The 19,454-nt window shown below is 35.6% G+C and overlaps 1 protein-coding gene across 1 annotated transcript in view; it reads right to left on the bottom strand.

The window, feature by feature from the left end:
* The window catches only part of LOC149788978 (uncharacterized), a 29,716-nt gene extending 12,227 nt beyond the window's left edge, over positions 1 to 17,489 (bottom strand). The window contains exons 1-5 of the mRNA XM_089975133.1: positions 17,440 to 17,489; positions 15,853 to 16,056; positions 8,165 to 8,409; positions 4,916 to 5,054; positions 746 to 1,138 (exon numbers count right to left, since the gene is read on the bottom strand). Coding sequence (XP_089831259.1) covers positions 746 to 1,138; positions 4,916 to 5,054; positions 8,165 to 8,409; positions 15,853 to 15,979 — 904 coding nt within the window. The 5' untranslated portion in view covers positions 15,980 to 16,056; positions 17,440 to 17,489. The remainder of the gene's footprint in view (positions 1 to 745; positions 1,139 to 4,915; positions 5,055 to 8,164; positions 8,410 to 15,852; positions 16,057 to 17,439) is intronic.
* Between the last annotated feature and the right edge of the window lie 1,965 nt (positions 17,490 to 19,454).

The raw sequence follows: 19,454 nt of genomic DNA, 5'->3' as shown, positions 1-19,454 counted from the left end.
TGCATGAATAGCGACCACGTGATCTGACATAATTGTCATTCGCAGAAATGAATGTAGCATGTAATGGGGGGTTTTCCCCGAAGGTGGCGCTACGAAAACTAGCTCAAAATGGCTGATGTTTACAGCAGGCGTCAAAAGGCGCTTCTATGCGAATCTTGCAGAGGCGTCAAAAGGCGCTTCCATGCGAATGGAGTAGAGGCGTCCAAAGACGCTTGTATGAGGTAAAGGGTTAAACTAATTAGCATGGAATGGGGGAGGGGATTATGAACCATGTCACGTTGTGTTAACTTGTAGATGGCAAGTGGGTATTCTCAAATAATCTTTTTTGTTTTTACTAATAATCTTGAGTGCCTGTGACTGCAAATGCTGTTTCAGATAGATTTTAATTTTACAGAACAACAAGGCAACTAATAATAATAATTTGCGACTATAGTGAAGACTAAAATAACATGCATATGGTAAGTATTGTTTTGTATCGATTCTACGTCTCTTGTATCGATATGTGTATTGTTTCAGCAAAAGTATTGATGCATCAATATATCGATGAACCATTTCACTCCTATTCGTAACCTTATTCATGCTTAAAAGACATTGATTCTTGTCTAGAATTCAGGTGAAACAAGACATCTGAAGGGCGATTCTGGTGGAACCATATTTCTGGTCACAAGTACCAATATGCACGCAGTATTGTCCTCTAAAGGAAGAACATGCCAAATGGCTAAATTAAAGCCCTACTTAGACTCACTCTCAAAAACACTGTCATCTTCTTCACTGTGACGGGACATTCTGGACCTTGACAACACTGGAGATCGTCTGCTAGATGCAAAGCCATTCTTTGATGATTCTGAGGTCCACATCCCTTTGGATTTCTTGTCTGTGGGAGCAGACCCATTAAAACTGTGTATGCTTGCTGCAGTATTAATAGAACCTAGCTGATCCTGTTTCCATTGCTTGTTCAAGCCTCGCTGTTTTCTATAGCAACAGATTACAACAACTACCACAACTAATACAACCAGTGCAAAAGCGCCTCCAACAATCCCAATTATTTCCTTGGTACCTAGAAGTCTGTATGTATAGCCATAGGTATCACAGCCATAACCAGTTGCAGGATCACAGTCTTTGTTGTTGACGTAGTCCGCTAGAAAATAATTTATAATCTTTCAATATTAATATATAAAAACAACTTGCATATTGTTTGCGATGTATTTTTCACCAAAACTAATAAATCACATACCATAAATATCACTGTTTTGAAAAGCAATTTGATACATTTAGCAAGGAAACAGATTTGTATCAATACTTGTGATGGTCACAAGTTTTAATGCTTGATCATATGCATTTATTTCATCACTGCAAAGTACACTGACACCTAATTCTCATCTTGTTCTTATTAAGGATCAATTTTACCAGGTGTTGCCAAAGATTTCATCTGGGTTCAATCTATGCCACATTTTTGTGCCAAAAGTTTTAGTGCAGTCAAACATGAAAGACATGTCCACACAATATGGTGCTGAAATAGTTGTACCAAAATTTCCTTGTTATGAATTCAGCCCTATATCTATGGCATACATAATGTAGATGAGCATCTGACAAACATAGATTGCCAAAGGGGCACAGCAATTTATAGTGCACTCAATCATGAAAGACATGTTGAAATAGTACCAAATTTTACAAGTCTATGCACCCATCATGTTCCTTGTTATGAATTCAGCCCTATACCTATGATATGCATAATGCAGATAAGCATCTGACTGACAGAGATTGATGGTTTAGCTCAACTGGTTATATTTCTTTATACAAGAGACTTCATATTTAAAGCCACTGTTTGTGGTACACTGCATGAAAGCATCACAAATGTCTTAGTAGTTAAGACTTATCACAAGTTCTATCACTGGTTCAAAACCTGAACTGCTAGTTTAGTCTCATATAAAAAGAAACGAATTTCAAATTTGAATATTACTTTTAAGAAAACATTTTTGTTCTTCTCGAACTAATTTCATGTCTTCAATTCAATTCTGAAGATATTATGGTATTATTTATAAAACATAAGAAATAATACAATTTCCTTGTACAAGGAAACTTGTATCTAGAACAGGTCTGGATGACGGAATGGTGATGACTAACAGCTGAATCCTTCACCCTATATACAAAAAAAACTAAACTACAGCAACAGTTTGGCCCAATGAACTTGTCATTTAAAAATGAAAAGGCAAATGACTAACTGACTGCTGAAGACTTATGTAACGTTTATAAAGTAAGTATCATTTTTATCAATTCTTTTGCCTTGTATATTGACGTGTATCAAAATGGCAAATATACAGATGCCTCAATGTATTGATCAATTGTTTCACCTCAATTAAAGTGTACTGTGCATGTATCAATCAAGTTAAAAAACTTAAACTGATACTGACTAATTTGGTTTAGAATAAATTCTGACTTTTCAAAAAATTCTGAATATTTGATTAATTAGAGACCAAAACAAACAATAAATATGCAATACAAGTATACAAAAATTAGAAAATAATAATGAAATCGAAAAAGCAAAACTTGATATTGTAGGTAACATAGGTAACAGATGCTCCAAATTATTATCATAGCTTTTTATTAGTGCTGACTGGATAGGCCAACACATCTGTCTCTACCCTGTTATGTCTAAACAGCATGGTTCTTTATAATTTAAAGTGCATTTACATGCTATAGTCTATTTCCAAAATGATGTAAAATAAATAAGTTGCACTGAGTGACTCCAATGTGTTGTAATGACCTTTGTTCCCATGTACTGTAATGACCTTTGTTCCCATGTATTGTAATGACCTTTGTTCCCATGTACTGTAATGACCTTTGTTCCCATGTGTTGTAATGACCTTTGTTCCCATGTACTGTAATGACCTTTGTTCCCATGTATTGTAATGACTTTTGTTCCCATGTATTGGTTGCTTAGTGGTAAACACTTATGTACATTCATGTAGATTCTTCAATTTTTTCAAATAAAAACACATCTCTTCATGTGATGTATCAATGGCTTGGGGAATCTCTAAAAAAACGCACATCACGTGTTTCATAAATTTGTAACTTTCATGTTTGACAAAGACAGCTTTTGCTACACTTGATACAAGACTCTGTCATGCATGACAAGTTTTGATAGGATCCATTTTGTGCTTGATAGCCACAAATTAACCGATAACGTACATTACCCAGCAGCACTTGCTGGTTCCAATAACATCAAAAAAGGTCAAATATAGGTCTTGCAAAGATGTGTCTAGGATAACCTGACACTGTTACAATCTTTTCTGACAATTTTATTTCATCTTTTTGTTTCTTTATTAGGTCTCTGTAAGCATCTCATGAAATACAGCTGATCAGGCTTGATCTGTATCAGGTAGCTGATGCAAAGGTGGCAAGATAGTTTCCGAAAGTTAATTCGTCAAAATTATTAATGAAATATAACTAACACTGTACACATAATTATAACCTGAGATTAAAAAAACAGTCAGCCATAACCTGTCACTTTTTGACGCATTACAGCACTTCAAATACATTGATTGCAAAAGGCAAGGGGGATTTTCACCAATAAATTTTAAGTTACAGATTAAACTATGTATTACAAAGGGAACCAAGCAATAATTCAATGATCAGGATGGATTTGAGCTCTTTATTTTACACACATACTTAAGAAAGAGCGATGAAAGTCATGCTTCTATCCATCAAGGGCAAAACATTGCTAAAGTTTTAGGGATTTGTTGTAAGATACATCAGAGACATTTTAGGATAAAAGCTCAGATGATTGACAGGAAAATTTACTGTGTAACTACAAAATTAATCTTTGCAACATTTAAAAACAGGCAGCAGAAAAGTGTTGTGATAATGGATTTCTCTTTCAAATGTAAATGTCTAAAACCAAATGGCAGGGTACATGCTGGACTCTAATATTTAGATGAAATGGCTTCTCTGTCCAGACAGAAAAGGGTGAAATTGGCAAAAATAACAAGAAGCAAGTGTAGAAAGTCAAAACAGTTAATTTACACCTCTGTTTATGCATATTTCCATGTCAGACAATTAAACATTGATTAAATACTATTAAAACTATTAAAAAAATATTAAAAGTTGTTTACTTTACTTAACTACTGCTGTTGTATAATAGTTATTTTTAACAAAATTGTTTTGACTATAGCAACCTTGAAAACAGTCGAAAATCAGCAACTGTTTCCGTGGCAGAAATCCTCCTTTCATTTATTTATTGGATGAAATGATGTATAAATGTACTAAGACTTCATGTATCTGATGAGGCAGAGTTTGCTTCCAACTGGGCAGGCAACGTTTAACTTTTACTAATTTTTTCAAGGATCATGTGCGAATATCTCGCAGAAATTTTGTAACAGGAAGCCTATTCAACATGTGTGTTATTCTTGGTCTGCAAAATGAATAAAACCTGTTCTTCTCTCTACCTGTCATTATGAAGAGATAACTGACACAAAAATTGACATAGATTATTAATGCATTGTATTAAGGCAAATGGGGAGGGGATGATGACATGAAAACTTGGCTTTTTAGGTGTATTTAGATGAAATGTGCAGTATTTTGCCAGAATAACATCCCCATGCATACCCTGGAACAGTGGCATAGCAAAAAAATTCTGCCCCTCCCTTTACTGAATTTTGGGGCCTCCCTCACAATTAAAAAAGAAGTTATTTGATGGGACTGTTGGGCCTCCACAGGGTGCTTGGATGGTTGCTACACCACTGCATTGGAATCCTGATTCCTGAAAATATTTGCTATATGGAAAATGGATATGATATTACAACTAATGTAATTTCATATTCCTTTTACAGATACAAGTAAATTTATCTGCATTGTATCTGTGTGATAATACTGTGATTCCTAAGAAAAATGCAAACTGCTCTAGTGTTACTCTTACTTTTGATTGGTTCTGCTACAATTTCTATGTCATAGTTGAAATCCATCTCCCTCCTTGTCAGCTGAAATGTCACAACCTGTCCAGTAGTAAAGAAATATCCCGCCCCTGTAGGTGGACCTTGGTTAGCATTAAAACCAAGCTGTTAAATAAAAGAGAAACTGGTAATTATTTTCTCAAATCTAACTGCTGAGAATGAAAACAAAAAGCATTTCACACAATTCTTGTTTAAAATAAAGATTTTAAGATGTACATTTTGGCAAATATACGATAGGTCTCAGTCATTAACATAACCAATGGAGAGGTTCTATAATCACTCCTGTCTATGTGTATGTGTGTTTAAATAATCTGAGAACCATTCAAGTTAATCCAATGAAAATGGCAACAGTTACTGAGGGTGATATGAAAAAGAAATCATTAAACTTTGAGGCTTATAAGAAACTCCTAGAGTACTGCTTTAATGAACAAGTATTTACTACACAGTATTCAATTTCTCCACTATGAAACCCAAATGCTATGGTTTTGTTATCTATAGCATTAGAATCAGAACTGATAGTCAAGGGGTCAAGCAGTCAATGAGCTAGATGATGATACTGTTTGTTCCCCACCCCCCATCCAAACTTTATCATACGGTATTGTATACCAGACAATGCTGCTAGTAAGTAGTTTTGTCCAATGATGCACATGAAGGGTTGGGCTCTACATTTTATATGCTGAAATTCATCTAGTTTGGGAGTGAAGAATGTTGATTATAATATCAACCTCTAGGTAAAGTGAGATTCTCTGATTTCAGGACCTTTACTTTCTATTCCAGGGCTCTGTTTTCTCTACATACTCAACATTTACTTTCTGGAGAAAGGTGGTCCTTGGCATCCAATTTCTAAAACCTACAGAGAACTCCATATTGAAGAAAATAAAATTACTCTTCCACTTAGAGCTAATAAATAATGACAGGAAGCTTGAGCTATTGTTATTTCATACCCTGCCAAAATGTCTGCTAGGAGATCGAAGGGACTGTCAAAGATTTCATATAGAAGAAGTTTGTATTCAATAAGTACACAGTGAAGTGATAGGCATCATGAGTGTGCTTCAAGGAAAAGTGTGAACTGTGGATGGATAAATTTAAAGAAAACTGATGAAAAAATTACAAGATAAAGAATTGTCAATAGCAATAGGCACATCTACACCATCAGCCTTCACAGGGATATCATAATCAGTTTAAGAGTTTTATTACGGATCACTGCCATCTTACATCTGTCTGTGTGGGTTCGAGTCTAGGATTCGCCTAATATGGGTATGTGAGAAAGCTTGCCAGTAGCTTCTCGTGGGTCAGTGGTTCTTCCTCCACCATTAATACTGACCGCCATGCATAGCCTATCTTGTGCTGAAAATGGCAAACTGCACAAAAACAACATACTGCTCAGACTCCCAAACATCAAAATAAAAGTCCTCATCTGATTGGCTGATAACATCAGTGATTATGGTAACAACACCTATCACAAGCATATATGATTGTCCATCAAAACAGTGGACATGGTTATCTTAGTGGACAAGAAAAATGTATAAAGTCATAATGCAGTCTGATTGATTCAAGGCATATAACCCTGGAAATGTGAATATTTATTTCAGAAATTAATAACTCCATAATCTTGTTCTTGACCTGTTTTTTTAATTTCTTGAATAAACAAAGAAACCTGTAACTACTAGTATGTGGTGTATTCTTCTAATTATCAAAGGTCATGTAAAAATGGTATACCTTATAACCTGACAAAAAGATGCATATTATTCAGATGATTGTCAATTACAAAATTCTTTGAATGAATTAAAAACACATTTCCAAAGCAGTAACTGTCCTATGCATGTAATTGATTCTGCTTTGAAAAAAGCCATATTCATACTCAAAACGAAATTTTAAAAACTGTAGAATGTACAAAACAAAATGTGTAATTTCTTTTTTAATACAATATAAGCCTTCATTACCAAATATAGGCCTTACAATTAATAACTGTAGTCTCCTCAATTTATCAAATAAAAAAGCTTTAAAACAATGCACAAAAGCAAGCCAATTCTCACTTATGCAAGACTTGGGAATCTGCAAGATTTCCTTTATCAGAACTAAATTGACAGAAAAAAATAAAAAGATATTTTTCATCATCTAAGTGTAACAGATATCAGTGCCCTCCATGTACAAATATTACAGAAAGTACCGGTACTATTTTAGTAGCTCGAATATGAAAGAACTGTTTTCTCTACATTATAACACTGACTGCATATCAAGTGAATTAATGTAAAAAATGTAACATGCATTATATTGGACAAACACTTAACCACTTTCATATAAAAATTGTTACGTATTGTTAGTTCTACTCTTAATGTTTCAATACATTTAATACCAATAATCACTCTATACATTTTTCTTCTACGCCAATCAATACTGTGATGCCAATCAATACTATGCATGGAGAGATGTAGAGACTGATTGAAGAATGTTTTATGATTCATCAGTTAAATACTTTGTATCCCAAAGGTCTTAATACTAAGACACGATACAAAATTGTATAAAGATTTGTTATATAAAATACTTTATATGCTGTATACACACGTAGCAATTATAAATATAAAACTGTATATAAAACTGTTTGTCTCTATATTTTGATTCCACTAATTCAGTTTTCATTGGAGACTCGGGAATAATTCAGATCTATTATAAATGAGATAGTTATTATAATGCATGTCATTTAATGACATGTCCATGATGTGATTGTTTATAAATATATAGACATCACATGTCTCTTTCCAAATATTTTGTGCCTGACAATGCATACAGTAAAGGAAGAATTGTGAATAGCAAAAGGTACATTTGGATCATTAGTCTAATATGTGTACCAACATTTGCAGTTTGGGAGTTTTTCCTTTCAATCCTTTCAATCAGTAGTGTGGATGATAGATGAATGGACAGAAAATGGGTGAATAAAACATTAAAACTAAAGAACTGGTAAAAGTAACAGGCAAATGTAAACAGTAATCTCCTTTATCAACCAAGTTTCATTGAGGTATCTTGAACAGTTGTAGAGTTATGCTCCAGAAACTAAAGTGTGATGGACAGATGAAACTGGTTTCTATATCCCCTGCTAACTTTGTTGGGTAAGGATAACAAAGTGGCTGATAAAACCCTAAAATAAAACTTAACCCAAAGAAGTAATAATTTTCTTATGACAGTAACTGATAATAATATTAATGATTACATCCTACCAGTTTTCGGCCACTCATTTCTCCATCATATATGATGAATTGAACAGTTGCGTCTCTGATCGTAGACTTGACTATAGTCAATTTGAAGACCATGGGTTCTCTGGCCGAGTCGATGGTGAGTGTCAGTTGACAGGAGGTGGGTGTAGCTGTGTTCTTGCTATCTCCACCGCTGGTAATACTAAAAATTCTGTCAGAACGAACAAACCGTGGAACTCCTGTACATGTTGATGGGCTGTCCAGGTTGACTACAAGTAAATCAATTTGATATGGAAATTTTTACAAAGTATCTCCAATTCATTTTCTATTATAAATGCAATGAATCCATCCATCGGGTTTAAGTAAATTTGTACCAAAATATAACTTTACCTTTAACTAAATAGAATAAGTTACTGAACTTAATCTATTTAGAAAAGATATGCTAGAAGTAATCCAAATTTTAATCTAAATTTGTTTGGTAACCATAACTACCATGCAGCCAGTACATGTATATTAATTTGAAGACCTAATTACTTTTTCAAATATTTTTATAATATTTTCATTTCATAAATTAAATTGCTGCTTAGTAATGCTTTTATATTTAAAAAGAAACTGATGCAGTCATTTAGGTTATCTCTATGACTGACAAGTGGATGAAAGCCTATGATCAAGGAAAGTTAGTTGGTACTAATGATTCTAATGGACCTTTTGCTATTCATAATTCTTCCTTTAATTATGATTGGTTTTTTAAAGGCTTTCAATCTAGTAGGTCATGAAATTCTTTAAAAGTTAAAAATCTATCAATGAGTGAAGATGTTCCTAAGTGGCTGACATTCTATTTGAGCAATGGGTATCATCTGGCAACATTAAGTGGACACTTATCTGAAACGGAAATGATAAGTTGCGGAGTGCCATAAGAATTTATGTTGGGGCCCTTGCTATTTGTTCTGTTCATAAATGACCTGCCCCCCAAACTAGGAAATGCAGTCTCATCAACTGACATATGCTGGCAACACTACTTTGATGCTCACAGCAACTAAGCTGAAGTTGAAAAAAAAACCTTCAAACTGCTCTCGAAAGACTGCAAATATGGTGCAAGAAAAATGGTAAGATCTTCAATTCAGACATAACAAAAGTCTTGCTGATGACTATACAGCAGAAAAGAGCAAGATTGCAAACTTAAAATGCTGCATGTTCTCTATGATAACACTAATCTGAAAATGATGTGTTTTGATAGAAATCTTGGAATATTTGTAGACAGAATTCTTGGAATATTTGTAGATGAAATCTTGGAATATTTGTAGATAGAAATCTTGGAATATTTGTAGACAGAAATCTTGGAATATCTGTAGATAGAATTCTTGGAATATTTGTAGATAATAACTTGCAGTGGTCTCATCATATAAATTACATTTCAAAGAAAATACATTCTCATCTTGGCTTCTAAAGAAGATTAAGGCCTTCTTACATTAAATAGTTACTTTTTTCAAAAGTTACATTCAACCCCATCTTGACTACTGTAATATAATATGGGGAGTATTACACTTTTACAGAGTATTACCAATGCATGAAAGACATGTAAAAAAAAATGATCTTTTTGAAAGCAAAAATGAATTTCATGAAGAAGATTGGGATTGTTGAGATTGTTAAAGAAGAACTGTGTACAGGCTTTTCTAGTACCAGTAATTTGGAAAGTGATGGAAGAGCTGATATTGGTCTATAGTTATTGACAACATCTTTTGATCAGGCTTTGACAGTTTTCCATGATTGGGGATATTGACTTGTTCTCAAAATGTGACAACACAGAAAGGTAATACTATCAGTAATTGCTGATGCCTTAAGAAGTCTTGGACATATCATGTCTAGTCCTGTAAATTTAGAAACTTCCATGTTTTTAGTAATTCACAAGAAACTCTTGAACTTGCTTACAGGATTTCAAATTTAGTACCATTTGGAAGTTTTGTGACACAGAAACTTTATAGTTTTGGATGATCAGAGTATAACTTGGAGGCAATGTTTACAAACAACTTTTTGAAAATATTTGCATTGATAATAAACATGGTTTCCATCATTAATTAGGGATGACATATCTGTTGTATTTTAGTACTTTCCTGCTCCAAATTCCTTAAACATTTTCCAGATATTGTTTTGTGTGTTGGGGTGTGTGTGTATCATCAAGGATTTTTGGTAGTGGTTTCTCTTTGCTTGTTGATCATTTTGCCTACTTTTATTTCTCCAGATTTTGTATTCATCTTCGTTGCCTACTGATTTCAAATGATCTCATCTTTTCAAAGAATCAAACATTTCTGGTGACCCAGCAAGGTTGATGGTCATTGTTAACTCTATGTCTTGAAAGGTACATATTTATTTAACAACTTCCAAAAGCAAGTCAGATTAAGTACATATGATATCTTCAGTATCATCCAAATTGTTGATAGTATCCAGGTGATTCACCCTAAATCCTTTAACAAATTTTCACTACTGAAACTTTTGAAAGACCCGTTATGTCATAGACTTACGAATATTCTTTTCACCTGATTACTGTTATATTCTTTTGAGACAAATTGTAAAATGATTAATTAAACCAATTTTTGGAAAAGAAAATCTTGAAACATTTCCTTAAGTATTTGTGTATATATGGTCCATAAGTATTTCTGAATTGGATGTTACCCTAGTGGGTTCAATGACTAATCACAAAATCGCAAAAGGTTCAACAAAATCCAACCAATGTTTCTTGATTTGTTAATTCAGGAGGTCCCTATTTATGTCACCTAATATGTAAAATTCTTTCTCTTCATTCATAACTTTCTCTATTTAAAATCTTCATTCCTGTCAACATTTCAGGATGGACACATGAAACCCACAAAACTGGGTTTGGCTTTTTCTGGGGAGATCTGAATCCATATGGATTCAACCCTTTCTGAATCATGATACATTCTTTTGTAAACTTTACTATTTTTGACATATGTTAGGAGTCCCCCACCTCCAGCCTTCCTGTCTCTGCAAACTGTGATGTTGTTGTTGTTGTTGTTGTTGTAGGGTTTAACGCCATTTTTCAGCACACGATAGGCTATACATGGCGGCCAGTATTAATGGTGGAGGAAGAACCCGGGAAACCCCGGAAAGAACCACCGACCCACGAGAAGCTACTGGCAAGCTTTCTCACATACTAAAACTGTGAAGTCATGCCCATTAATGTAGATAAAATTATTAGGTTTGAATTTAAATCAATTCTGTTTCTGAGATGCTAAGCAAATGTACATTGTTATCTGGAGAAGTTAACATTAGTTTAACGTGATCCATTTTTCCTCTGATGCACTGAACATTTGTATGACCTATATTAATTTGACACCTTTTCCTGAAATTCCTAAATGCATAAGTTTAACAGGATTGCAGTGATTATTCTGGGCACTTAAGGAGACATAACGATTTTTACAAACATTTACATTGATTGTTATGTTTCTACGTATATTTAGATTGTATTGCTGTCATTTTTATCATTTTTACTGTTTTCAGACCCATTCTCATGCACAGTTCATTTATGGCTTACTCCAGAACATACCCAGCATATAAATTCCTTATCAGCAACAGTATGGTTTATTTTACTACACAGATTTATACCTAAATGTCCAAAACACTGGAACCGTTTACTTTTCTTCACAAAGTTTTGACTTTGTTGTGAGTTTCTGATTTTTCTTCTGAAAGCTATATCACTGGAATTGTTCTGGTGACTATGTTTTCGACAAGCTGTTCTACTCCTTCACATGAAAGGTGAATTAGGTCATTTTTACCCTAAAGTCTCTGATAAAAAGTCATGTTCTGATGACCTTGTCATTCACCAATCAAATCACAGCTTTCAGATTTCTGAAAGTAACACGTCATTCAGAACATATTGTTACAAACAGTAAATCTCCCTAACATGAATTTGCAAAGATTTATCTGACAGGATACTAAAAATAAGTGAACTGGAAATTCACAAGGTCACCAAAACTTGAACTTTTATTAGTATCTGTCAGATCTCCATTTATGGCTGCAGAGATCTGTTTTAATGTGATTGAACTGGACATTGCACACAGGTGACTTCTGAACACAGGTTTACATTTTAAAAGTAATTATATTTGAACAGGTGCCATGCAGTGAATATTATTATTATTATTACATTATCAAGATTGTGTTTTGTGCACTGTACAAAAGAATAATAATCAAAAGTATATGTTGACTCGCTCACATTTTTATGTTCCACACAAATTTACTCTATCCTGCTCACTTTAATCCATCCTATTAATGAAATTAAGATGCAGCTTTAAAATATACACTGATCTTACTTTGTTCACCCTATAAAAACAATATCTGGTGGATTACTGATAGTCAGTTGTTGACACAGCAAGATCAAAAGACCGCTTACATGAGAAGCCTGTAATGAACAGAAAATCAGAGAAACCATATGGCTATTCATTGTGACATATAGACCAAAATGTCACCTGCCTTCACAGACACATTTTGTATATTGAAAGACCCCTGACATTATTGACAAGGGATGTAATTTGTATGTCTTTTCAAAGATAAACATTTTTTCCTTAAGAAATACCTTTAATTCACAGGCAGATATGTCTAACTATACCTGTCACACTGGCACAAAAGGTGATTTCCATTTCTGCTGCAGTAACAACTTATTTTCCCATGATCTGGCAAATGAAATGCTTGGACCCTCTATGCTAATGATAAAAACTGCCTCATTTTCAAAATTAACATACTGACATGTTTGCATTGCTACACTCAGCATGACTGGGGGGGCTATGATACAAGCAAGATAAGAAATGTTTGATCATTAATGCCTTCCTCATGAAGCAAAAATTTTGTTTGCATAGGCCTGGTTAGGAAGCACCTGGCCACTGATCATTAAAGACAGGTGACCGTTACATACATAACATTTTTATCAGAAATTTTTCAGGAGGAAATTAAAATGGCTGTTGTGAACAGGTGATAGTATGATTTGATTGGTGAATGACAAGGTCATCAGAACATGACTTTTTATCAGACCTGCCAACCCTAACAAGACCTTCTCAATAAGGCTGCCAATTTTTTTCCATAAGTTGGACCAGTTTTCAGTAATATGTAACAAAATATAATGTACTGCTATTGTCATGCTGGATAATATGTATTTCAAAGTCCAGAAGTATGATTCAATACTGATGCAGTGATGGTAAACATTGAGTTCAACTAAAAGGTCTGTAAAGTTTATGGCTTCTTGCTATCTCTCAGCCTGATGTAAAAAACTGAAATGTCATTTGGGACAAAAAAGACTACAATCATCTTTCTCACCATCTGACATACACCAATCGAGACATGATTTCCAATAAACATAATTCTTGTCCTAATGTATAGTGTAGTAATAAGAAAAACCCATGGATTAATTTTCATTTTGTTAAAGTTTATGATTGATTTCAAATGTTAGTGGGCTTTGCCTCACTTTTTGCGTCATGTAATTTCGCTTGGGTATATACATGTGCCAACTGTGGCTGCAATGGTGACGTGTTGTTGTTGTAGGGTTTAACGACATTTTTTTAGCACAAGATAGGCTAAAAATGGCAGCCAATATAAATGGTGGAGGAAGAACCAGGGAAAACTCCGGAAAGAACCACCGACCCATGAGAAGCTACTGGTAAGCTTTCTCACATAACCACACTAGCTGAACCCAAGGTTCGAACCCACGCAGATAGAGGTAAGATGGCAATGATCTGTAACAGTGAGCACTTTAGACCACTTGGGTGCCCCCACTGGTGGTGTGTTATGAAGTGGTATTGTTGGAACATGTCCCCTTGCAAGTGAAACAGTATTAACAACCTGCCAGAGCTAGCACATTTGATCAGAGTTTGCTAGACAGGAAAGGGCCAGGCCAGGGAATTTAAAAAGTGTAGGGACAAGGTCTTTCTTCGACCAGGATACAGGTGCTACAAGGCTTTTTCCAAGAAACGTGGAACTCTTGCAACAATACACATTTTAACTGAAGATAACTCTTCTCATCATTTCGCACAGTTCATCACACTCTCTCTGTCGATCTTGATCAAGTAATGATGAGCAACACAGTAGACGACTCTGTGACCAAGTCAGCGACATGACTCTGTGAGCCAGTTGGCATCCCAGTCTGCAACTCTGTGACCAAGTCAGCAACAATGTCAGCAATTCTCTGACTCAGTGAATTAGCAACCCAGTTAACAACCCAGTGGCTCAGTCGATTTCACAATTGACGACCACAGGACACCCAGTTGACAACAAGAAGCCAAGAATAAGATGGTATCCCGCTGGGGTAGAAATCTGTCACACTCTGGAGTGCCAGTCGTCAGACAGATTCAGCAGTATATCACTCCAAATACAAAGACCTATCCAACAGAACCAGATATAGTGAGACTTGGGGTAATGCAGCTGAGGGAGTTTCCACTACAGTGTAATGTCCATTTTGTCTTGACCTGGATGCAATTTAAGACAAAATAAGCAAAAGCTTGATCATTCAGAAATTTTGCATCACAAAATGCAGTTTAAATTATCCAAGGTACTCATGTAAAGTTAATCTGGCTCCCCAACCAACTCCAATGAATCTGATATGAAACCTGTATCCAAATCAAACACAGACAAGCCAGTATCTGGATTTTACCAGAAACAATCATATTTCCATAATGTGTGCTATGGCAATGTCATAAGGGTTATGGCAATGTCATAAGGGTTCACACGTCTCTTTTATTGGTGTTTGTCTAATCTCCACTTAGGACTGTGGAGATCTGATTTTAATCAGACTGCAACCGGCTTTAATCAGACTGCAACCAGCTTTGCCTTTTCCCATGAGTGACAACTAAAAACAGGTTTGACTGTATTTATAATATTGAAACCACAATGACTATATGAACTAAGGCAATAGTGCTGATGACTTTGTGATCACATTTCCATACCTTGCCAATGTTACAATAAACATATCTTAAGATGCACAAGAATTTGTCTGCTCGCCTGTGTGATAGAGATGTTCTATTTTTCAAATGGCCTTTGACCTGTTCTGTGAGGTAAATAAAGGGCACATGTGTATGAATTTACTGGGATGTGTTTGATTCCACAGTCACATTATGATAAAATTCACTCCATAGGTTTGGGACCTTCAAAACTTATACAGAAAAACTTAACCAAAAATTTCAAATGACCTTGACCCTGCTAGTGGGTTAGACAGAAGGTATTCGCATGAGAATGAAAGAGCAAAGATTACCGATCCAACAATATGCACAAGCATGACAGCTATCCCTCCCAAAAGTTTACGATTTTTCAACATGCTGAAATTTTTTAACCACAACCTAAAATACAATACCACCGTGGCTGCTGGGGGCCCAGAGTGGCAGAATGGTCTAAAGCGCTCTTCATTACGGATCACTGCCATCTTACCTCTGTATGCGTGGGTTCGAGTCTCGGATTCAGCTAATGTGGGTATGTGAGAAAGCTTGCCAGTAGCTTCTTGTGTGTCGGTGGTTCTTTCCAGCCCCCCCTCCCCCCCCCGAGTTCTTCCTCTACCATTAATACTGGCCGCCATGTATAGCCTATCGTGTGCTGAAAAATGGTGTTAAACCCTACAACAACAACCATGGCTGCTGGAATGAGCAATACACATGTTCTGCTAACATTAAAGTAGGCGAGATAATAGTGATGCATGAGATAAAGTTTAAAGAGACACTTACATTTTTCATAGGTGGTTGGATTGTTTTGTCCAACATTGTTTGGAGAATTGGCATTACTCTGCTCCTCAGTCAAGGGCAAGTTAGTCAGAAGTAGAAGGACCAGGGCTATCTTCGTGGTCATTGTCATTAACTGTGTAGGTTACAAATCAGAACCTTCTTTGTCTTACACTTACATATTTTTCAACCAGTATGTGTCAATTGATGCTGAAATGGAAACATTAAAAAATCAGTATCATACAATGTTAAACAACTAGAACAAATGCCTTTAAAATGCTCAGGGAATAAAGGCAGCGGGTGACAGAGTTTGTCCAATTTAATACCTTTATAATTAAACTAATATATTTAGGCATAAATTCATCTGTAGATTTGTTCAAATTTGTCAAGAACTGTACATGACTTATTCCTACAAATCCTAGGTTTTTAAAACTGAACTTTACAGACAATCAATGGGTATTTTTAACATTTTGGTATCTCATTCATTGTGACAATGAATACTATTGGACATGTAATACAAAATGGATAATACATCTTAATATTAAGTAATAGATGAGATTTTGTGCCTAATGCCAATGCTTCTCATTTACTTCAATAGTGAGACAATTTACTACCTACATTGTTTCACTGCTACTACTAATAGTAAATAAAGTACATTGCTTCTATTCTTTATACACATTATCAGTGTTTTATATGCTTAGACCCAGTACTTGATGAGTGCTACAAAGAAAATGGATGAGTTTTCATCTCTGTTAACCATTGATCAGCCCAAAATGCCAGGATGTAAAATCGACGTTTTCACTATTTAATCTTGATCTTGACTGGCTTGGTGCTACATCATAATGACATTGCTGCACTGTGCAGAATAACCTTTACAAAGACCTATTTTTGAAACAAAATGCACAGGCAAAATTCTGGGGAAACTAATGTGTACACTCACCATATAACATATATGGTGAGTGTACACATTAGTTTCCCCTGAATCAAGTGCCTGTGAAAAAACGTGACAGTACAATTTGGAGACTGTATTCATTTGGTTTTTCTAATTACAATTCAGCAGTTGAAATTTATTAATTGTGTTAAAATCCCAAGCTTTCATTATTCTTGGGGAAGAAATTTTTTGTAGCTCTCTGTTCACACGTAGGGTATCGGAAAGGTATACGCTTTTGATTTCCATTGGGTTTTTGTTGGGGGGGGGGTGTGATCAATTTGTAGCAGGGTCTTTTTGTTTTAAAACTTTATAGAAAAAATACTAAGTTATCTTCCAGCTTATATTGGTTTAATGGTTTCCGAAACAATTTATTCAATTTTGAGGGACGGTATACTTCTTCGCGGGTAGAGTCAAACTTATATGTAATAAACCTGTCTGCTCGTTTTTGAATTTTTCAATTTCATTTTGGATATCTGGGAATGGCGGTCACGAAATGTACAAACATATTCCAAAACAGGTGAAACTAAACCCTTTGAAAGCTAATCCTTTCACGTTGTGTGGACTATATGAATACAAGTCATCCTCAATTCACACCAAAAAAAAAAAAAACCCAAAAACTTATTTCAGCTCCATAAAAGAATACTGACAGTCATTGTACTTACCACTTTTTATTATTTCAATCCGCCATGTTTACATTTACAATGCATTACTAACACGACAGGTGTGACTACTCGATAAATTTACCTGTGATTGTAAAGGGATATAATTCTGACTTTTGATAATACTTCTGATGCCTAGCAATGTTACAAATTTATATTATAATACTATTTTTGGAAACGTAAAAGTACGAAATTGAAAGGTTGAAAAAATCATAAAATTTCATCTGCCACCGCAGATATTGCAAGCTTGACGAGAGCAAGCGGCAATAGTTTGAAATTATTGTTGTAACAGTGTATGGTAGGCGGCAGCTACATTGGGGAATTAGCTGGTAGAGCAAACAAACATCTAGGCTACACATTTCTTTAATGGTTTCTTTTCAATGTACCAAATTCAAATTAAAAAGCTCTCTCTAACAATCAATCAGTCAATATGGGTCGCTTACGCAAACTTAGTGCTTTTGCGACTGGTCAAGTCTTGGTGGTCAAGAAGCTTAATTGGTCGGGGCTTTACGAATCATGCCACTACTGCTCCGCTTTCATATGCGACTGTCACACATTTGTTGTTGTTGTTGTTGTTGGGTTTAACGCCATTTTTCAGCACACGATAGGCTATGTATTGCGGCTAGTATTAATGGTGGAGGAAGAACCCGGGAAAACCCCGGGAAGAACCACCGACCCACGAGAAGCTACTGGCAAGCTTTCTCACATACCCACATTGGCCGAATCCTAGACTCGAACCTACGCAGACAGAGGTGAGATGGCAGTGATCCGTAACGGAGAGCGCTTTAGACCACTCGGCCACTCGGGGCCCCCGTCACACATTTAAGTTGCTATTAAGTATTGGAAGGGAAGAGAGGCGGGGGACCCGCTGGGAGAGAGAAGAACCACTGAAAAGCCCGTAACGCCAAGATATATTTGATCAAATTAAGTCTATGCAGTTATTCTGATGGACAATTAAAAGATATTTCAATAATGTGTAGACCACCTGTGTAATGAAACAAACCCAGCGAATCTTAAAATGTTCTTTACTATCGTGAATAATACTTAAATTTTGTGTGTTTAGAGTACTTGTTTTTCCAAATCGGTACCAATCAGTTGAGTGCTAGTCGCCCGTGTATTTTTGGGTGACACGGTGTTTCTTCAAGTCTCAAGACGTTAATTTTGATGGTGGTATGTAAAGGATCGTGTCTGGGCAATGAGGATAGAACTATTTCCGAAAGAGGTCTTCAATATCCAAAGGAAGAACTTATATATTTAGGCAAATTTGGAAGTTGTTGTTGGTCTTCTGGGGTTGTGGCATAGTCCGGGAGATAGGCTGGTTGCTTCTGTCCCGACTTCCAAAGTCGCTTAAGGTCTGATGATTCTGCGACTTTTTATTCACGAATGTCGTGTTTCTTGTTTGTTGGAGGAATGATGCCACGATAGTGTTATTGATGTTTATTTGAATACCATTGTGCCTTTTTATTATTTGGATCATTTGGTATGAGATAATTATTGATTTGTTGTTACTTGGGGTTTTTCGGGTGGTGTGTTAATAAGCTATAGTCTGTTTGTTAGTAATTTATTTTAGTTTCGCCTTGTGCGCGGGGGGGGGGGGGGGAGGAGGGTATGTGTGTGCCTGATGACCGGGCTTGGGCCACCTTATAGCATTTAAGTTTGGAGGGGGAGATAATATTGATTGGATATCATTCAATTATTGTCGCTTTGTGCCGCAGGACCTGATAGCGGGGTAAGCCACCTTAATAAGCCCTAGTTTTAGGGGCCAGTTGCAATGTTACTAGTTTCATATGTTGTCTTATTGTTTTGCTTCTCATTTATTGCCCAGAATTCTGCTGTGTAAATTAAACGCCCATCCGGAAGCCTGGCACCAAATTCGGTATGGTGTTCTGCGATCACTATTGCTGCACTTGTTCTGTTTAACTCTTTAGATTTGGATCCATCTGTATAGATTTTAATGTTTGTTGAGTATGATTCTTCGATGGGTTTTTGGATTTCTCTTAGTGTTTCTAATGGGTTAT

This window comes from Sinohyriopsis cumingii, chromosome 11 (assembly GCF_028554795.1).
Source record: "Sinohyriopsis cumingii isolate HCF-2022 chromosome 11, ASM2855479v2, whole genome shotgun sequence".
NCBI classification, from domain to species: domain Eukaryota; kingdom Metazoa; phylum Mollusca; class Bivalvia; order Unionida; family Unionidae; genus Sinohyriopsis; species Sinohyriopsis cumingii.
Note: the sequence above shows the minus strand (reverse complement) of the source record. Positions and strands in the feature narration are given on the sequence as shown.